Raw genomic sequence first — 22,886 nt, forward strand, 5'->3', positions numbered from 1 at the left:
TGAATCGATTAATATATACCTGTAGAGGCTTTTTTTCATGACCGTGTCCACCATCTCGGAAAGGGGTTGGTGGGGGTGGAAAAATGGGGTCAAAATTTCTAGGTACAGGTCGACTCGGAATTCGATTCTGAATCGATCTATATATACCAGCAGAGACTTTTTTTTATGACTGCGTTTGCCATCTTGGCAAGGGGTTGGTAGTGGTGGTAAAATGGGGTCAAAATTTATAGGTACAGGTCGGCTCAGAATTAGATTCTGGATCGATCTATATATACCTGTAGAGACTTTTTTTTAATGACCGCGTCCGCTATCTTGGAAAGGGCTTAGTAGAGGTGGAGAAATTCGGTCAATATTTATAAGTACTAATTGGCTCAGAATGCAATTCTCAATCGAACGATATATACCTGTAGAGACTTTTTTTTTATGACCGTGTCCGCCATCTTGGAAAGGTGCTGAAGGGGTGGAAAAATTCGGTCAAAATTTATGGATAACAAATCGACTCAGAATTCGATTCTGAATCGATCTATATATACCTGTACAGACTTTTTTTTAATGACCGCGTCTGCCATCTTGGAAACGGTTTGGTGGGGGTGGAAAAATGGGTTCAAAATTTATAGGTACAAGTCGACTCAGAATTCCATTCTGCATCGATCTATATATACCTGTAGAGACTAATTTTTTATGACCGCGACCGCCATCTTGAAAAGGGGTTGGTGCGGGTGGCAAAATGGGGTCAAAACTTATAGGTACAGATCAACTCAGAATTCGATTGTGAATCGATCTCTATATACCTATAAAGACCTTTTTTTACCGCGTCCGCCATCTTGGAAAAGAGTTAGTAGGGGTGAAAAAATGGGGTGAAAATTTATAGGAACAGATCGACTCAGAATTCGATTCTGAATCGATCCATATATACCTGTCAACACACATTTCGCCTCCATAAAATCCCATGATGCCAGAAAATACCCATTTTACCCCCACGAAATCGTAGGAGTACATGAAACTCATTTTATCCCATAAAATCGTAGGAAAACGGCAAAGACCCATTTTACCACTAAGAAATCGAATGAGGTCAGCAAATACCCATTTTGCCCTAATGAAATCGTATGAGTTCAAGGAAAATCCCTTTTGCCCCCATGAAATCGTATGAGGTCAGAAAATACCCATTTTACCCTCATGAAATCGTAGGAGTACACAAAAAACTCATTTTATTCCATAAAATCATAGCAAAACAGCAAAGACCCATTTTACCCCTAAGAAATCAAATGAGGTCAGCAAATACCTATTTTGCCCCGATCAAATCGTATGAATTCACGAAAAACCCACTTTGCCAATACGCAATCGTATAAGCCCACGGAATTTCCATTTTACCCCCATGAAATCGTAGGAGTAAAGGAAAGACCCAGTTTGCGCCAATGAAATAGGATGAGTTCATGAAAAACCCGTTTTGCCCCCATGAAATAGTAAAAGTTCACAGAATACCCATTTTGCCCCCCTGAAATCATAGAAGTACAGGAAAGGCCCATTTTGCCTCCACGAAATCGTATGAGGTCAGAAAATACCCATTTTACCACCATGAAATCGTAGGAGAACACGAAAAACACATTTTTCCCCGATGAAATCGTATGAGTTCACGAAAAACCCATTTTGCCCCCATGAAATCGAATGAGGTCAGAAAATACCCATTTTACCACCATGAAATCGTAGGAGAACACGAAAAACACATTTTTCCCCGATGAAATCGTATGAGTTCACGAAAAACCCATTTTGCCCCCATGAAATCGTAGGAGTACAGGAAAGACCCATTTTACCCCTAAAAAATCGAATGAGATCAGCAAATACCCGTTTTGCCCCAATGAAATAGTATTAGTTAACGAAAAACCCCTTTTGCCCCCATGAAATCCTATGAGGTCAGAAAATACCCGGTTTGCCCCAATGAAATCGTATTAGTTCATGAAAAACCCATTTTGTCCCCATGAAATCGTATGAGCTCAGAACATACCCATTTTACCCCCATGAAATCGTATGAGTTCAGAAAATACCCATTCTACCCCCATGAACTCATCGGAGTACGCGACAAATCCGTTTTGCCCCCATGAAATCATAGGAGTACAGGAAAGACCCATTTTATCCATAAGAAATCGAATGAGGTCAGCAAATACCCGTTTTGCCCCAATGGAATCGTATTAGTTAACGAAAAACCAAGTAAACTTTTGCCCCCATGAAATCGTATGAGGTCAGAAAATATCCATTTTACCTCCCTGAAATCGTAGGAGTAGAGCAAAAACCCATTTTGCCTCGATGAAATCGTAGGAGTACAGGTAAGACCCATTTTAAGAAGTAAACTTCCTAAGAAATCGAAGGAGGTTAGCCAATACCCATTTTGCCCCGACGAAATCGTATGAATTCACGACAAGCCCATTTAGCCCCTACGAAATCGTATAAGGGCCACAGAAATCACATTTTGCGCCAATAAAATAGTATTAGTTCACGAAAAACCCGTTTTGCCCCCATCAATTCGTAAAAGTTCACAGAATACCCATTTTCCCCCCATGAAATCGTTTGAGGTCAGAAAATACCCATTTTACCCCCATGAACTCATCGTAGTACACGACAAATCCATTTTGCCCCCATGAAATCGTAGGAGTACAGGAAAGACCCATTTTACCCCTAAGAAATCGAATGAGATCAGTACATACCCATTTTGCCCCAATGAAATCGTATGAGCTCAAAAAAAAAAACATTTTGCCTCAATGAAATCGTAAAAGTTCCCGAAAAACCCATTTTGCCCCCATAAAATGGTAAAAGTTCACAGAATATCCTTTTTGCCCCCCTGAAATCATAGGAGTAGAGGGAAGGCCCATTTTGCCCCCACGAAATCGTATGAGGTCAGTAAATACCCATTTTACCCCCATGAACTCGTACATCATAGTACACGACAAATCCATTTTGCCCCAGGAAATGATAGGAGTACAGCAATGATCCATTGTACCCCTAAGAAATCGTATAATTCAATGTTCTTGAGATTTCTCCCTAGTTATTTTCAATTAAAGATTATATTTAATTTATCTAGACAATTCCAACTTGAAAACCCTTCTTTACCCAGAAGAGCAATACACCGTGGCGTCCCTATCAGATGGCGCCCGCTTCGCATTCTCATTTGACAATTTAGCCGTTTGACAATTTGTCCTAACGTCGCCGACTTACTTCCCACATTTTCCCTTTTTCTGTACCTAATTTCTATCAACAATATCTATTTTGGAATTTCTATTCATAGTTTGTATGTCTCTAACTTCAGTTTTTGTATGTAATTCAATTTATTACTCGAGAAATTACCGTTATATTTTGAAAATAAATTCTCTCATAAAGAAATGAATACTTTTGTATGTATTCCATCAAATGAAGTCTCAGGTATTCACGGTGACCCATCAAAATTCATCAAAATCGCATCAGAGTGATGAATGCTAGTGTACCATCAGGATAGAATTTGAGAGTACATCAGGGTGAAGTTTCAAAACTAGCTATAAAGCATAAGTAAAAGTAAAAGTAAGCATCAAAGTAAAGAATAAGAGTAAAGTCAAGGATAAGAGTTGAGGAAAGGCGTTTTGCATTTAATCACAGAAGAAGAAAAAACGAGTTTTGAACATTGAATATGAAAAATTGTCATCAACAAGTTTTTCGTCGTTTTACAGTTTCAGCGTTCTGAAAAGAGATCCTGTAGGATTTGCGTTTGTGCTCCGTATCATCATCGCTCATTAAACTCCAGCAATAATCTCCCAACATATGGAGTATGGACTTTCCTTGATATCGCTTTTCCATTGTCGCGATGTCCTGGTGGAATCTTTCTCCGTGTTCTTCACTGACGTCGACTAGCTTCTCCGGAAAAAAATCTAGATGGGAATGTAAGAAGTGAATTTTCAGAGACATGTTAATCCCCATTTTCTGAAAATTCACAAGCATCTGTTGCACAATTCGTCGGTAGTGTGGTGAACGACGGCTTCCAAGGAACTCAGACAAGACCTTCTTCAGTGAGCGCCATGTTTTCAGCTCAATCTGATCAGGGTTTTCTCGAAATCTTCATCATTTTCAATTCACTTGCGGATTTGTGGGCCAACAAAAACTCCTGCTTTAATTTTGGCGTCACTCAATTTTGGAAAGACAGTTTTTAAGTAGGCAAATGCTGGTCCGTCCTTCTGGAGTTTTTTCACGAAGTTCGATATGAGTCCAAGTTTTAAGTGCAAAGGAGGTAAACAGATTTTCTCTGATTCAGNCAGGGTTTTCTCGAAATCTTTATCATTTTCAATTCACTTGCGGATTTGTGGGCCAACAAAAACTCCTGCTTTAATTTTGGCGTCACTCAATTTTGGAAAGACAGTTTTTAAGTAGGCAAATGCTGGTCCGTCCTTCTGGAGTTTTTTCACGAAGTTCGATATGAGTCCAAGTTTTAAGTGCAAAGGAGGTAAACAGATTTTCTCTGATTCAGTGAGTCGCTCCCCAACAATATTCCGATTACCAGGGATGAATTCATCGCGTTGCGGCCATTCTTTAGTTTTATAATGGTTCTCTCTGTCCCGACTGTTCCAATGGCATAGAAAGCAGCTGTATTTTGTGAATCCCAGTTGCATCCCCATGACGAGTGCGACCATCTTCAGATCAGCACAGATGAGCCACTTGTATTCCCTGTACTGAATCTTATCAAGCAGGAGTTGCAAGTTTGCATGGTTCTCTCCCAATGACATAGAGTACGCAACAGGCACAGAAGGGTAAATATTGCCAATGTGAAGGAGTACAGCCTTTAAACTGGTGCGAGAGGAATCGATGAAGAGGCGCCAAGCCTCTGGATGATGATCATGCCCCACACTTTTCATAAGGCCATCCACATTGGAGCAATAGAAAAACTTTTCTTCTTCCACGAAATACTCACGAAAGGTCTGATCTCGATGACGGAAATGGCTAGTAGTAACCCTAGGTTCTAAGACGTTGAATTCTTTGAGAACCGAACCCATGTACTCCGATCTTCCCTTCGTGAGGTTCAAGTCCCTAGCAAGATCATTCAGCTGCCCTTGGGTCATGAGACCTGGTTTCACTAACACCGGTGGTACTTCTTCTATGTAATTTTCGTCTTTGGAAATGTCTTCTGTGTCGTCTGTGTCGGTGCACACAGGTGCTTCTGCAACAACAGGCGTGTCCACCGATCTTGTATCCTTCTTCCCTTGAAATACAGGTACCATCGCCGAAAATGATGGTGGATCCAATGATTTTACGGTTGGATATTGGAGAGGCTTCTTATTTTTACGAGAATATCCGTATGTGTTTGTCAAGCAAAAATAACAGTCTGTGGATGTGATCATACTGTTCTCTCCATATCGCTGGGACGTTGAACGCAAGTTTCATCTCCCTGGTTTTCACTGATACCTGTAGCAGGACGCGACAAGAGCAGCAGCACATTGATGGAGTCCAGGGTTTGTCCTGGTTATACATGGATCGGCTGAACACGATCTCATAGGCTTCCTTCATAGCAGGGGTGATATTTATCCTCTGTGATGGAGAGATGAATTGTGCACAAACGTAACAGAATGAATCGGGTGAGTTTTTACATTTTCGCGACATTTCTAAGGAAGTTTTGAACTGCTAGAGAAGACAGTTCAATCCTAAAGTTGCTCATGGGTTTCTCCCCGAAATTCTTCTGTTAAATTGGACGGAACGAATGTGGAGTGACGACAAGGGTCAAGCGGAAGGGTTGAGATTACAAAGGTCAAACAGGTGAGAAAAGTGAATTCCTAGAAGGGTCAAATGGGGAGACGTGCAGGGAGATTCAAACGCAAAAGATAAGTCAGTCGATGGCTAGGGTCTTGAAATCTTGTAATCAAGGTTTGTAATCTCTCCATTTGCCCCTTTCGCTTATCTCCTACCATCACTCTAGTCGTCTCTCCACTCGCTCCACTCATCTCTCCCGCTTGACTTTTATGAATTTTTCTGTTCCTTCCCTATCTGGCATCAATTCTCTGGGATGAAGTTATCAAAATACACAACTTGTCAACTAAGGAATTTTTTAGTCCTCTTTCTATTGTAGTGATCCCGCGAGACGCGAGAGAAACGAGACCAGACAAACGAGGCAAGAGACATAACGAGACGAGAAAATTTATTTCAGAAACTTGATTTACTCAAATTTTTTGCGCAGAAAATTAATTTGACAATAGGAAATAAAGCTGTTGACACACACACGATAAAAAAAATTCAGGGATGATTCCAGCCGATGAAAATTCTGTGTCAGGAGGGGAGTCAAGTTGGAAAGTAAATTTGCATGACCAATGAAACAGTCCAGAAGCCGCATAAACGATGAGGGACATGGAACTGTCATCCTCGGGTCTATAAATAGTGAATAAAATAGTGAATGTAAGCCAATTTTACGCTGGATGATAGAGAGAAAATACCTCATATTCAACATTTCAACCCGCGACCAATATCAATCCCAACTGAGAAATTCATTAAAAACCTTCTCACAGTTCATTTCCATAACTGTGAATCTTTGCAAAAATAACCACGTGCTTATTGAATAAATTCCAGGGGGTTAGAAATATATACGAAGCCAACTTCCGAGAGTTCACGTAATCACCAGTTAATTCAACCAAATTTATGAATTTTAGGATTTTTTTGCAGCGAAATCACGCCACGGAATTGTAAGAGGTTTATTCTAACGGATGAAATAATTTTTCAACTATACTCTGTGTGACGTTTTAGTTAGATCACCCACCGCATTAATCCTGGGTGATCTAACATGTGACTAGTCTCTAGGACTAGTCACAAATAGAAATAAGCTTTCCTTTCCTAGGGCCGTCGTACCCTATGTTGACCGGCTAACTGTCGCATGGGATTCACTCAAGTTGGGAATGATAAGGGAATTGGAAGATATTGTACCGAAGATAAATACACGATTAACTGGTAAAAGCATGGTATATTTAACTCAACTACTAACTACGGTACACGACAGTGTTATTGATGGGTTCGGTAAACGCGTTATTAAGAGATCGGACTTAGACTTATGAGCTTGGAGATCCGCTCCACTTCGCTCCCGATCGTACTCTGACTCTAAAGGAGTCCTCAAAACTTGGCAAAGCCCCCAGTTTGCTGAACTAACCAGTCTCACGGTTTTCTTCACTAACACTGTCTCGTGTCATCACTGACAGAGACTCTAACAGTCAAATAGTCTAATAGTTCATCGTTCTGAACTGGACTCCTGGAAAACCGTGGGACTGCTTACCACGGTGTCCAAATGACACCGTGGGATTGCTGACCAGTGTCTGGATGACAGGAAAGAGAAATCATATTTCTCGTTCCCACCATCCAGCATTATAATATTATATTATCTTATTGCTAACTAAATCGACGTATTGATCGATCTCAATACGTCACACTCTGCAATTTTTTTCCATTCAATTCTGTCGAAAATTCATTGAATTAGAATTTTTTGAAAAAGTTCATTTTTGACAAATTTCACAACTTTAACATTTTTTTTCTCTAAAACCTGACGTGTTAGAGTAATTTTGCAAAAACCGTTGGATTCAGCGTGCAAAAATCTATAAGTGGTGTAAATTTCATCTTTGATAAAAAACTTGACCTTTTTTGTTGTACCGTGTTATAAATTTGGGCAAGAAAAAATTGTTAGGTTGCAAAAGAGAAAGAACAAAAATCAATATCTTGATCCCGGATAGTCATAAAGAAGAAATGCTCTCACCAGATGTGTTCAATGAACAACATGATTTCATACGCGATAGTACTGACGAGAGAGCGATTTTACCAGGGGTATTCACTCAGCGAACTGATATCATACCAGACAGTAATGAGGAGGGAGCACGTTTGTATCAACCAGCGTTGGTACACTCGAGCTAACAAATTAATATCACTCGAGATATTCAAATAATTTTATATTTATTGTTTATATTTATTGTGACTCTTTTTATTAGTTTATCGAAATTTTGATTTAATTGATTTTTTAAAAGAAATATTATTGTTTATTTTTTGGGATGAAATCACTTTAACACTGACACAAACTGACAATTTAAAAAGACAATATTGTGGTTTTTATTTTTACACGATTTTTACTGATGCAAGCGAGATATACAAAAATGTTTTAGACAAGATAGAGAGCTAAGGGCTGCTCTGGCTTTCACGACGGTGTTTGGTGTACTGATATTTTCTTAGTTCATTTGCAGAGAGGTTTGAAGAGTAAGAGGAGGGACGTTTGTCTGTAAAGGGAAAATCTGATTGGTCAAAAAAATGAGGCCCAACCTTCGGTGGTTAGAGATTTTAAACTGGAAGGGGAGAGACGAAAAATATCTGTGGATGGAAAATTTTAGATATTTTGAAACTCATAAACTTCATCCCTTGGAGGAAGACCGATTTTTTGCACGTCCACGGCTGGCAACGGATTAAGTCGTAAACGGCGCCCGGGCGCTGAATATTCCCGGAGAGACCCTTTTGTACCCGGTCAGTGCGCGACGTAGAGAACTGTCTAAAGTAGGATTGGAGTGTAATAAAACAATTTTGGATTCACTTTGGGCCTCACGAGAAGACTTATAATGTGACTTTAAATGTGTAAACACAAGGGAAGCTACATTTGATCAATGTGCACTGGAAAGCATTTCTTGAGGTTAAAATACCTCATCCTCTGGCTCTTCGTTCATCTTTTCTTTCTCTCTGTTCTATGTGAATTTTAACAAAACAAAAAAAAAATACGAAATGTTATTTGAAATCTTCAATTAAATTTTACGTCGCGCTCTTTTCGTTGGAGACGAAACATCCTCCCCCCGTTGAGAGATTGGTCGATCAACAGCTCTTAGTGATAGTTGTGCGATTGGCTGGTGAGCACATCCTTCTTCTGTGTCTGTTAGCTAGCTCCAGGTTGATAGAGGTAGTGGCACCACCCTTTTGATTGACCGTTTCAATACACTTGAGTTTCCATTTACCATGGTTTTTACTGATACGACTCTGATGGTATCGTCTCTGCCTGGGTGTATATCAATGACTCGCCCGACCTTCCATGTCACAGATGGTAGATTATCATCTCTGAGAAGTACCATTTTGCCAATGGTAATATCATGTTCTCCAGAGCTCCCTTTTTTTCTTGATGTTGAGTTCATTGAGATACTCTTTGTACCAGCGATTCCAAAAATCTTGGCGCATTTTTTGAATGTGCTGCCATTGGGACAGCCGGTTGGTTTTAATTTCTTGAAGGTTGTATTCTGGTAGACTGGTGAGCCTTTCTCCGATCAGAAAATGACCAGGAGTTAATGTCATCAAATCATTTGGATCATTAGAGATAGGACATAGTGGTCGAGAATTGAGGAAGCCCTCGATTTCTACCGTAAGTGTTGTAAAATGTTCCAACGTGAGTAATTGTGTGCCCATCACTCGCTTTAGATGGTGTTTGAATGATTTGACTGCTGCCTCCCAAATTCCTCCACAATGTGGAGATAGTGCTGGAGAGAATCGCCAGTCGATCCCCTTTCCGCTAAGTTCTGAAGCAATTTCATCATTGCTTTTTGGTGTTTGAAGTGCTGCCACTATTTTCTTTAATTCGTTGTTAGCGCCGACGAAGTTGGTCCCATTGTCTGATTGTATGATAACTGGTCTTCCCCTCCTACCAATGAATCGCCGCAATGCTCCAATGAAGGCTTCAGTTGTCAAGTCACTCACGACTTCCAAGTGTACAGCCTTAACTGCTAGGCAAACAAATACTGCTACGTAGACCTTGATGGCCACACGGTTGCGATATTTCGTTTCCTTTACATGGAATGGTCCACAATAGTCGACTCCAACATTTGTAAATGCGCGAGTTGTAGCATTTAACCTAGTGGCTGGTAAACTACCCATTGTATATTGAGGCACTGGTGGACGTGCTCTTAGACATGGGATACATTGACGAATGATTTTTCGAATCTGAGCTCGCCCATCTGGTAGCCAAAATTGACGCCTCAAACTGTGCAGTGTATTTTGCACTCCTGAATGCATTTGTGTTAAATGTTCAGTTTGGATGATGAGATTAGTCACATTATGATTTTTAGGTAAAAGTATTGGGTGCTTTTGATCAAACGGGATGTTTGCCTGATGTAATCGTCCGCTTACTCTTAAGATTCCTTGGTGGTCGATGAATGGATTAAGTGTCTTGAAATTTCCTTTATATTCAGTGTGTGTTTTGTTAGTAGCCAACCAAGAAATATCTTTGTGAAACGGATTACGCTGTACTTCCTTAATAATGGTCAACTGCGCGCCATTCAATTCCTCCGCTGTGATTGGTCCCTTCAATGGTATTTTGCTTTTCAAGTATTGAAAATATCTTCTCCAAATTGCCACATGTCTTTTCAGTTTAGTCTAAGATGAATAATAAGTAAATAAATTGAATTCTGGAATAGTATGGAGACACGTGGCTACCTTGATTTCGGAGTCGTCTGTCGGTTGTTGCACTGATTCCCAGTGCCAGGTGGTCTCTGGATATTGCAGCCACGTGGGCCCTTGCTTCCACAAGCTGTTGCCAACCAATTCATTTGGCAATTGGCCCCTAGATAAGGCATCTGCAGGGTTATCTTCAGATTTGACGTGTCTCCACTCAATGCCAGGAGCTCCTGATTGTATGGCTGAGACTCGATTAGCCACAAAGGTCTTTAGTTGATGGGGTGACGTAGAGATCCAGTGTAGTGCGACCATTGAGTCAGTCCAGAAGATTACTTTGGAAATTGGGATTTTGATAGCCTCTTTGGTAACTTTATACAGTTGAACAAGTGTGTTAGCTCCACATAATTCGAGCCTTGGTATCGAAACGGTTTTTAGGGGTGCGACTCTCGACCTGGAGCACAGAAGTGATGTTTTGATGTCTCCCTTCTCATTGCTCGATCGCACATAGATACATGCTCCATATCCTCTCTCGCTTGCATCGCAGAAACCGTGTAGTTGAATAGTGGTGGGATCTACAATCAGAACATTCCGATAAAATTGTAATTTATTAATTTAGGGAAGTTTGTCGCAGAAATTGGTCCATAGAGTGTGGATGCTGGTGGGTACAGATTCATCCCACTCTATTTTTTCTGCCAAAGTTTTTGAATGATACTCTTGGCGAGTAGAATTATCGGGCCAAGGAGGCCTAGTGGGTCGAAAAGTGAGGCCACATGAGATAAAATGATTCTCTTTGTGATTGTATTACTGGTAATGATTGGTTTGACAGAGTAATTGATATTGTCAGACTGTGAGTTCCAAAAAACTCCCAGCGGCTTCAATGTCTGATCACTGTCAATTTGTAGATGTTTATTGATGTCCTCTGCAGGTAGGTGCTGCAGAAGACCCATTTCGTTAGATGCCCATTGTCTGATATTCAGGCCTGCTTGGTGGAGGCACTGAATGATTTAGGATTGGGCTTCTCTGGCTTCCCCTAGGGTGGAAAAGCCAGTGAGGAGGTCGTCGACGTACATATCCTGTTGCAGGATACGGGCTGCAACAGGATATTTATCAGCGTGATCTCTGGCCAGTTGTTGAAGGCTCCTAATGGCCAGGAAGGGTGCGGCTGATAAACCGGAGGTCACTGTGTTGAGTTGATAGGTCCTAATTTGATTGTCATCATCATACCACAAGATTTTCTGATATTTACGATCCTCAGATTTAATGAGAAATTGCCTGTACATTTTCTCGATGTCACCCGTCAGAACATATTTATGGAATCGAAACTGTGTGATTAATGAAAATGTCATCCTGGATGGTGGGACCGACCATTAGGGCTGCGTTGAGTGAGATACCCCCTGGAGTGCTGGCTGACCCATCGAAGACTATACGGACCTTGGTGGTCAGACTAGTCTCTTTTATTACTGCATGGTGAGGCAGGTAAAATCCATCTTCATTGTCGTCTAATACATGCGTCATGTGGTTGAGCTCCAAATATTCTGCTAGTACAGTTGTGTATTGTTCTTTCAAATCAGGTTGACGATTGAATTTTCGTTCTAGAGATTTTAATCGTTTCAGTGCCATTTCTTTTGATGAGCTTAATTGATGAATTGTTTCTTTGCATGGGAGACTGACGATATATCGCCCATCGATATCTCTTGAATAATTGTCGTTATAATGGTTTTCAGCTGCGTGTTCTTCTGGAGATAGGAATTTTTGTTTGGGTATTTCTTCTAATGCCCAAAATTTTTCTAGATTGAAATCGGTTGAAAGACAGAATGTTTGTTGAGCTGATTCACTGGTTGCTGATGTGCTGCTTCCCCCGACAATCCAACCGAGTTGAGTGTTTTGCAGGTATAAGTCGGGAGGAATCGCTTATTGTCCGACGCAGAGTAATCCCAGTGTAGGCCCTGATCCTAACAGCATCTCGATGGGTCCAGGATGGTAAAATGTTGGATCTGCTAATTTCAGATTCTTTGGTAATTTCAATGCATCTCGTGATGAAGAGTGTGATGGAACAAGCTCAGCTATCTTGGGAATAGTGAGGAAAGTCAGAGTTCTTTGATATTTACTCGTTATTGATTTGAAAGTAGCAGTGACTTGATATTTTGTATGTATTGTGAGACCGTTGATACCCCCTACCGGAATGGAGTAATCTTTTTTCTCCAGCTTCAATTTATTAGCAAGCCGTTCTGTGATAAAGTTCGTTGTTGAACAAGTATCTCACAGGATTCTGGTGCGTATCGGTCTTTTGTTTTGGTTCAATACATTTACAATCGCTGTTATGAGCATTTGATTATTGGCTTGATTATTAATTAAAGCTACACTATTCTCCAAACCGGTGATTGATTGTCAGTTTTGAGCATTGACGTTAACATTGGGGTGGATCAACGTGTTGTGTCGCTCTTCACATACCCAACACATGTGTTTCGATGGGCAGTTGTCTTTATTATGTCCCTTCCGTAAACAATTTGGGCAAAATGCATGATGGTTTACCGCTTGGATGCGACTTGCGATGTTCATTTCTCGGAATTTCCGGCACCTGTACAACGGGTGATTGTCTTGATTGCAAATTGAGCATTTCGCATCTGTCGTTGTGCAGAATGCCTTCGCGTATTGTCGTTTAGCACCTTGTTTGTTAGTGTTCTCAATTTTGTTCTCAGTTTTCTGATTTGTCATATCACGAATTGCAAAACGGGATACTCTTTGAGATAGAAATTCGAGTAAATCCTTGGATTTTGGGTAAATCCCCTTTTTTTGGATCTCATCCCAAGCCTCTCTGGTGGTTGGATGGAGGACATTTCCAATGCGGCTACAATGGTTTCATCATTAATGACAACACCAACGGTTCTCAGTAATTCCACGTGTTGTCTCGTATCGTCTACAAGTTTGCTGAGTTTATCGGCTGTGTCCGCAGTCTGTTTCGGATAGGTCAGTAGTAGTTTATAGTGTCTCGAGATAATTAAATGATTATTAGAGTAAGTATCGACTACGATGGCCCAAGCCCTGTCATAATTTTCGCCTTGGATTGGTATCATACTTATTTTATCTAGGGCTGGGCCTGTGAGACATCTTCTGAGGTATGATAATTTGTCTGCCTTGCTGAGATCTGTTTGATCGTGGATCGTTGATTCGTATTCTCCTCTGAAAGATAACCAAAATTCGTATTTTTCGTTGAACGTTGGCAGAGTTGCTACTGGTAATTTGAGTCTCCTGCGCGAGCAAACGGAGTTTCCATGTTCCGTGCCTTCGTTACTCTCCAATGAATTGGACCTTATTGGGTTTCCGCGACAGGCCAGCAATCTTTCAAGTTCAGCAATATTCTCGTAATAATCAGCTTCGATGTCATACCTCGCTCCCAGGGGATGATGTTCATTGTCAGGATCTATTCGTTCGAATTCTTCGCATACTTCAGAGATGTAACTCTCGTTACTTCCAATTCCTTATTCTTATAAATCGATAGGAATTTCGTAATCAACAAATTTTGGCCCTTGAAATGCGTCAAATCCTTTTTTAGCTTCTTTAAACGCTCCTCCAGTTGCGCTCGCTGCTGTTGAGCTCGCTGCCAAGCTTGCTGTCGTTGAGCTAATGGCATGTTTTCGTCCATGGCAGGGTGAACTTGTGCTATGATGTCTTCATCCATGGCAGCGTGAACTTGTGCTATGATTATAGTCTCAATTGTGTCAATTGTAATCTACACCTTTGCACTGATTATTGTCTCAATTCACTCACTGTCACACTGGTTACTGTCTCAGTTCACTCACTTTTATTTTTATTTTTATTTTTATTTTGAAATAATTGAATGAATACGAAAAAATCCGGCTCGAAGGACCATAAGTTGTACCAACCAGCGTTGGTACACTCGAGCTAACAAATTAATATCACTCGAGATATTCAAATAATTTTATATTTATTGTGATTGGATTTCTTAATAATTGCTTTACGGCTCTTTTAATTAGTTTATCGAAATTTTGATTTAATTGATTTTTTTAAAGAAATATTATTGTTTATTTTTTGGGAAGAAATCACTTTAACACTGACACAAACTGACAATTTAAAAAGACAATATTGTGGTGTTTATTTTTACACGATTTTTACTGATGCAAGCGAGATATACAAAAATATTTTAGACAAGATAGAGAGCTAAGGGCTGCTCTGGCTTTCACGACGGTGTTTGGTGTACTGATATTTTCTTAGTTCATTTGCAGAGAGGTTTGAAGAGTAAGAGGAGGGACGTTTGTCTGTAAAGGGAAAATCTGATTGATCAAGAAAATGAGGCACAACCTTCGGTGGTTAGAAATTTTAAACTGGAATGGGAGAGACGAAAAATATCTGTGCATGGAAAATTTTAGATATTTTGAAACTCATAAACTTCATCCCTTGGAGGAAGACCGATTTTTTGCACGTCCACGGCTGGCAACGGATTAAGTCGTAAACGGCGCCCGGGCGCTGAATATTCCCGGAGAGACCCTTTTGTACCCGGTCAGTGCGCGACGTAGAGAACTGTCTAAAGTAGAATTGGAGTGTAATAGAACAATTTTGGATTCACTTTGGGCCTCACGAGAAGACCCAAAGTGTTATAAAATGTGTAAACACAAGGGAAGCTACATTTGACCAATGTGCACTGGAAAGCATTTCTTGAGAAAAGAGAGGAAAAGGTGGTCTAGACCTTTTCTCAATTGCTTGTGCATGTCATTCTGTAAATTACCGGATTATAATAAATTTTGGGTTATTTTATGGTTAAAATACCTCACCCTCTGGCTCTTCGTTCCTTTTTTCTTTCTCTCTGTTCTATGTGAATTTTAACAAAACAAAAAAAAATACGAAATGTTATTTAGATTTTACGTCGCGCTCTTTTCGTTGGAGACAAAACAACGTTTATCAAATTCATTCAGTGAACAACGTATTTCTGATAAGTCCATATCGAGCACATCAGGAAATATCCACTCTCTAAACTATCAGCAGAGTTTAGAAAGTCAACATACCCTCAGTGATGATGACTTCATACCCCCGGATGTTTTAAACAGTGCCAAAGATGCTGAATCTCTCCTGATCCCACTAAAATCTAAAATGGTCTATAACAGAGCCGATGAAAATTTCAACAAGTTTTAAAAGGACAAAAACATAAAAGTAATCAATGAAAAAGTATTACTGGGGTATTTTAATATGTTATCAAGGCCCCCTCACGCCGTGGCTCCTGGATCCCTGTGGTCAATTTACTCCATGCTTAAGAAGACTTTATCTGTTTACGACTCCATTGAGATTGACAAATTACCAAAGCTCACACTCTTCTTATCAAGCAATCAAACAACTTCTAATCACTAGAAAAAAAAGGCCTCGATATTCACTGATGTGACATCCGTCGAAGAATGCTTTATAATCCATTTTTTTTTCCTAAATAATTTTCTCTATGGAATAACCATTATTTCATAATTTTTATGAACGCACATCTGTAAGGAGAGTCAAATGCGAAGATCTCAAAGGTTTCTTGTAGGAATAGAGAAGGTGGAATAATAGACTGGAAAGGGTAACCCAATCAAATGTAGAGACGACACCCCTAAAAATTATCCGTGTAGAATTAAATCACGAATGAATGAATTAATATTTTCTTGTTTTAAAATTGTGGAAACTATCAATTTAACCAATTAGAAAGACATGAGATGTCTGTGAATCTCATTACCGGTTGGCAATAGAAAAATTAATAACACCTCGGAAAATGTATGAGAATGTGAATGGGGTGAAACCTACGTTTTGGGGCTAACCCGGAACCTCACCGTTTAAGAGGTTTCGCGGGTGACTAAGCTGGACAGTGACCATATAGCGGAAGTGTGATGCTATGACTCAATTAGGGGAAAAACGCCTAAAAATAACCACAAGTTATGATACGACTTTTATTAGGGGAAGCAGATGGTTGACTATTCCCTTCACAAAATTTGGAAAAACTACGCACGTCCAAACGGAAACAGAGGAGGCCTAATGTCACCTAATCACCAATCAACGAGCTCTATGAAGGGATAGGAGAAAAGTCACCACCAATCCCCGAATAATATTCAAAGTCCGCAAAATCCAATAATTAGGCGGATACCTGCAGAAGACAATGGTAAAGACAGGGGGAAGCTTCTAGAACCTTCCACCCCTGATGACACACTTTCAATTCAATATAAAAAGGGAGCCGCGACGCGGAAAAAGTCAGTTCCACTACACGTTCCAGTTCTTCATCAACCCTTCCGTTGGCTACTTTCATCGATTCTACAAGTGCGATAGTCACAAGTTTAGAATTAGTAGAGACGCCCGTTCTCTGAGTTAGATAAATTCATTCAGTTCTAAAGTGGGGACCCAAGTAATTTTGAAGTAACAATCAAATGTAGAGTTTTTCGCAACTTTACTTATTTAAAATATTCTACGACTTTTTGTCAATGAATGGAATCTTTCATGATTCTTTGATAATTTATATTGCCAACTGAAAATATCGGAACTCAATTAACATCTTAGAATTCAAATAATTATTATTCATTCATTCAAAGTAATTAAAACGAAATTATTGTAAACGAATAACTTTAGAATTAGGAAACGACAAACCTATACAAGCACAACGAGAAGAAGGTCACGTAAGTTGTACGACCATCATTATAATTGTAAACTCACCAAAATTTCAGAATATAATTGTTCAGATTTAAAATTCTTTTATTTAAAACTAACGCCTTGTGTTTCCAGCCAAGACACTTTCCCATTGATAATACTGGGGAATAATTAACTTCAATTCAAGGGGACCTTATTATTCAACTCTCTAGTGATTTGTTTTCTAACATTTGCCAATTAAAATTTATTTCAAAAGTTTTCATACTTTTTACGTCATGTTCACATGACAACCAATGTTATAGTCGAGATTTCATCATTCCCGACATAACACTGAAGCACAAATGGCTAAAATCTTCCAAGAAGCACCTGACAAAACATATCTTCCAGCTAAGGTAAATAAATATCACGATAATTCACCGATGAATTGTAGGCAAAAATACCAATAATCTAATTAATTCTATCATTTGCAGGTAGCATTGATTCTTGGTACCCACGGTCGATGCAGGCGAAAAGAGCTGCACGACTTGACACTAGACCATTTTCAAGATCACAATACGTGTCTTAATTTTGTTTTGGATAAAACAAGGAATTGCACAGGTCGAGATTTTTCTCTTACTGGTGATTTTTGTAATATTGTGCGGAATTATATGTTTAAGAGACCACAGGATTATAACGACAGAATTTTTTTTATAAAGTACGTGAATGGTGAGTGTTGTCGTGAACACATGGGGATTCATAAGATAGGAAGTTTCCCTAAGGAAATCGCTACCTACTTGAACCTCCCAAACCCTCGACCATAAACTGGACACTCGTTCAGGCTCACAGGAGCTACAGTTGCAGCAGAGGCAGGACTAGATTTTATCGCCTTAAAAAACTAGGAGGTTGGAAATTCTCAGCGACAGCTGAAGGCTATTTCGAGAAAAGTAAAGCCCAGATCAATGAAGTATTAAGGAAAATCAGCAATGCCGTTATAAAAGAAATGGCATCTTCCACTGTTACAAAGCCTTCATTGCTTCCACCAACTCCCTCTAAAACAATAGGGCTTCATTCTTTGAGTTCACAGGCAGCGATGCTACTTCTAGCTACAAAAAGAGTCCAAACTTCAATGTCCAGCTGGATGCATCAGCCTCAACTCCAGCTCATCGTGATGGCAGCAGAGTACTAAATGAAAATCAACAACTCCTAAACTCTGCGTTCATCCTCTTCAGCCTACTACCCTCTAATTCATTAATTGTTCACGATTTAATTTCTTTGGTTCACGGGACAAAGAAAATCCTCAATAAGGAACATGCATTTCTTATCTTCACAGGTTCTGTTCAATTTTGTTCTTAATTCTTAATCCAAAGCTCATAATTAAAAATATTCTTACCAAAAAAAGTAACGTCGGTTGTATTAAGAAATCGTTCATGTTTTTTTTTACTTTATCATCATATTGTTTTCGTTGAAAGATTTGCATATATGTGATTTTCTAGTGCAACTAGTTAAATACGTAGAATAAATAACTTACGTATATGAGTAATATAATGTAAATGAATAAATAAAGTGATACATAATGTTTCTGCAATGCTACTTTCTCACAGAAACACAAAACGGCCGTGGAGGTACTGGCCCATGCTAGCGCGGTTGATATAACCGCCTACCCGATGCGTTTTTATCTCACCGATTGATATGCATCTTCATTGCATCATTTCTAGTTATATTTCAATCAAAACTGCCCCTGAGTAAGAAACGTCGAGCTTAGTCTCAACATGGTTAAATTTTTTGAATTTTTTTTATTAACCCTCTAAGGTTTCCACTAACCGCACAGACAAACGTCAGGTTATTCAGTAATATGTAGATATGTAACCTCTTTCCGTTACCTGTGGGGTACTTGCAAATACAAATAGAAGAGTCCTCCCTCGTAAGGGCTCCCAATCGGTCCAGTGATAGTCGCCTGCCAGTGACAATGCATACTGTCAAGTGGGGTAGCTTCAATTCCCTCAGGAGGGTCGATCCGCAGGCTCTTCAGCTCCATCCTCAGTCGATTCCTTCTCCAAGAGGTATCTTGGATCCCTGCAGGCCTCGACTTGAGGCACATTTGTGCTAAACAAGTTCTACAGGGAGCAGATGAGGCCAAATAGTCATAAGTTTTGTACCAGTTCTCCACGTGTCCAATGGGCTTGTGCAAGGGCCATCGGAGTTGGACATGTTGCTGCCACTGCTGGTGTGGCACATGGGTTAGTAGTAGCCCATACCATCTACGACAGACGTTTGCTGCTGACCATAAACTTACGTCGTCCAAGTGAGAAAACACTGCAAGAAGAACTTCTGGGGGCAGATGTTCCACTAGACCTGATAATAATTATAATAGATTAAAAAACGATTCAGAGACTGAAAAAGAAATCATGACCAATTGTCGTTAAGGATGTTTAACCTATCAAATGGACAACTTAGTTGAAAATAAAAATAAAATTGACTAAATAAATCATTCATGTTACAAATTGTTCTTTTCATCAACTTAGAAGTGTTTTCCGGTCTCAAAAACAATAATTAAAGTAGTACATACGAACTCCGCATGAGTGGTTGAGTGTAACGGCGGATAATTAATTAAAAATGCAAAAAAAAATTCATTTATCATCGACAATTTTTGATATGACCTAAAACTGTGATAACCATATCTTATTAATTCACTGAATTATGTTTTCAATTATTCATCCAAACAATAGTCACTTGTTTGACTAGCGTGCTTTTATCAGTGGCAACGTTGTAAATTCGAAAAGATTCCCCGCGCAATGACACGAGTGTCACATAACCCATAAAACATCCACCATGGCCATGCCGGTCAGGGGGGGCGTGGTTTGTACTTTTATAACTCTACAGACGACTGTTACGTCGTTGGCCGTTCGTAACTAGGTGGCGTTGCGCACCTGGCGGTCAATTTAAATTCCAATATGATCAGATTAATTCGAATGATTATTTAATTATTCTATTCTTATTGATACTGCGTAGCTGAACACGTGTGCTCTGGCGGACAATGACATCTCTTTTAAAAATCCAATTACAGAGTTCTTATTCATGAGAGAAATAGGATAAACAGTCGGAAATTAACCGTTGAAAATAACGAAAGTATAAACAGAGTTAATATAAATATTGGACGACTGTTGATTTTCTGACGTCGCCATAAACACCATAAAATTCAAACGTGAACCACTCTAGAAAACAAATCTCAAACAAGACTCCCATTGTGTCTTTGTGTTTCGCCTGAGAACGTCATTGTTTGCCGGGCCCACGTGCGTCTTAAAATCTAGAAATAAGTGGGGGTGGCTGGCGANTCACGTGCGTCTCAAAATCTAGAAATAAGTGGGGATGGCTGGCGACAGTTGCAGCAACTCCCCACCACTTTTTGAGTTTAGCATGTAAAACTTTTGAATGATATTAGAGAGAAAGAAAATGCGTGCGCAATAATCATGGAGTGGGAGTGATGGGACCCTCCGAAGGGCAGTTTTTGGATAAGTTTCATCAGTTCGACGAGTCCCTCCTTAGAGATCAGATCTTCTAGTTAAAATCATATTCAGAGTCTTGTAATATTATTAAGTGAATGATTAAGTGAATAAATAGTTTACGTGCTCTCCCGAAGCACTCAGTGTTTTGATTTATGAAGATTGAATAAACCCTCATCCCAATTGACATCGAAATCAAGGATTTATAAATTATTCATTGGATTGGACTTCGTTGGATTGCCCATCCGGGCTTCAGCTGTGAAACGTTCCTGCCTCCTTTATCCGTCAATTCGAATTTTGGTGCTGTTTTCCTAGTGACATTTGGGAGGACATAACACGACACCATCTAGGGAAAGTTACCATCTAGTGAGAAACTTCGCAGAACGAGTCTACAGAACACAACTGTACAGGAAAACGAGTCTACAGAGAACAACGCCGGATTTTCATGTTCGGGTCGTCAATCGACGTCGGCATGGTAGAGATTTTAGAGGGCATTCACTTATCGACCGTAATTTTAGAGAAATTTTTCCGCCGAGTGATGGCGCCAAAGAGGCGGGTTTGACTGACTACAAAAAAGTTAGTTGGTACCCCACGGGAAAGGCGGCGTCCCGGTCGAATTGTCGGTAAATGTGAGTTGGGTGCGTGAGTAACTCGGCAGTAGCAGTCCCTCTGTCACAGGGACAGGTTCGGAGGGGAATTTTTGTCCTCCTTGTACTCAATGTTTACATTATGTTTTTCAGTTGATTTATTCGCCGACTAGTCAATATTAAGGGATGAAACAAAGACTGTTCAATGGAGAATTAAATTCCCCATCCATCAATCCCCGTTTCATCCCTTAAAATCTGCAATAAAAAAATTAATATTGCGACGAAAGTCACGGCGCTATAAGAAACCCAATGTTTTCTCGGCGCAGATTGACTCCCCATTAATTCGCCCGCTAATTAAAAAATCGTCTCTCCCCTCCTAATTAACATTAAGGAACGAAACTAATGCTGTTCGATAGAGAATTAAATTCCCCACTCAAAAACCCCCGTTTCATCTCTTAATCTCTCTAACGAAACAATTATAACTGCGACAAAAGCCGCGACGCTATCAAAAACTCAATGGTTTCTCGGCGCAGAGCGCTTCCCCATTAATTTGCCCGCTAATTAAAAAATCGTCCCTTTTCTCCTAATTAATATTAAGGAATGAAACCAATGCTGTTTGCTGGAGAATTAAATTCCCCACCCAACAACTCCCGTTTCATCCCTTAATCTCTCTAATGAAAAAATTATAACTGCGACGAAAGTCGCGGCGCTATGAAAAACTTAATGGATTCTAGGCGCAGAGCGCTTCCCCATTAATTCGTCCCCTAATTAAAAAATCGTTTCTCCCCTCCTAATTAACATTAAGGAATGAAACGGGGGTTGTTAGGTGGGAAATTTAATTCTCCATCGAACAGCGTTGGTTTCATTCCTTAATCTCTGTAATGAAAAAATAAAAACTGCGACGAAAGTTGCGGCGCTATGAAAAACTCAATGGTTTCTCGGCGCAGTGACTCCCGACAACTCGCCCGCTAATTAAAAAATCGTATCTCTGCTCCTAATTAACATTAAGGAATGAAACCAACGCTGTTCGATGGAGAATTAAATTCCCCACCCAACAACCCTCGTTTCATGCCTTAGTCTCTCTAATGAAAAAATTATAACTGCGACGAAAGTTGCGGCGCTATGAAAAACTCAATGGTTTCTCGGCGCAGTGACTCCCGACAACTCGCCCGCTAATTAAAAAATCGTATCTCTCCTCCTAATTAACATTAAGGAATGAAACCAATGCTGTTCGATGGAGAATTAAATTCCCCATCCTTCCACCCCCGTTTCATTCCTTAATCTCTGTAATGAAAAAATAAAAACTGCGACGAAAGTCGCGGCGCTATGAAAATCCTAATGGTTTCTCGGCGCAGAGTGCTTCCCCATTAATTCGCCCGCTAATTAAAAAATCGTCTCTTTCCTCCTAATTAATATTAAGGAATGAAACCAATGCTGTTCGATGGAGAATTAAATTCCCCATCCTTCCACCCCCGTTTCATTCCTTAATCTCTGTAATGAAAAAATAAAAACTGCGACGAAAGTCGCGGCGCTATGAAAAACCTAATGGTTTCTCGGCGCAGAGTGCTTCCCCATTAATTCGCCCGCTAATTAAAAAATCGTCTCTTTTCTCCCAACTAATATTAAGGAATGAAACCAATGCTGTTTGATGGAGAATTAAATTCCGCATCCTTCAAACCCCGTTTCATTCTTTAATCTCTGTAATGAAAAAATAAAAACAGCGACGAAATTCGCGGCGCTATGAAAAACCTAATGGTTTCTCGGCGTAAAGTGACTCCCCATTAATTCGCCCGCTAATTAAAAAATCGTCTCT

At 39.9% G+C, this 22,886-nt stretch overlaps 2 protein-coding genes across 2 annotated transcripts in view; both read right to left on the reverse strand.

The window, feature by feature from the left end:
* Window positions 1-9,096: 9,096 nt before the first annotated feature.
* LOC107045605 lies at window positions 9,097-9,873 on the reverse strand. Its single transcript, XM_015267929.1, has one exon. It carries the CDS (start codon window positions 9,871-9,873, stop codon window positions 9,097-9,099), a length of 777 nt encoding a protein of 258 aa, XP_015123415.1.
* An 8,989-nt stretch (window positions 9,874-18,862) lies between these two features.
* Window positions 18,863-22,886, reverse strand: part of LOC107045606 — a 17,536-nt gene continuing 13,512 nt past the window's right edge. Inside the window, exon 3 of the mRNA XM_015267930.1 lies at window positions 18,863-19,338. Within this exon, the coding sequence (XP_015123416.1) occupies window positions 18,863-19,338 (476 nt within the window). The remainder of the gene's footprint in view (window positions 19,339-22,886) is intronic.

This window comes from Diachasma alloeum, unplaced genomic scaffold, assembly GCF_001412515.2.
Source record: "Diachasma alloeum isolate Michigan unplaced genomic scaffold, Dall2.0 Dall_scaffold_01017, whole genome shotgun sequence".
Classification (NCBI taxonomy): domain Eukaryota; kingdom Metazoa; phylum Arthropoda; class Insecta; order Hymenoptera; family Braconidae; genus Diachasma; species Diachasma alloeum.

Coding starts and splice junctions, on each gene's coding strand:
- LOC107045605 (XM_015267929.1), bottom strand. CDS start 9,873: ATGGGTAGTTTACCAGCCACTAGGTTAAATGCTACAACTCGCGCATTT.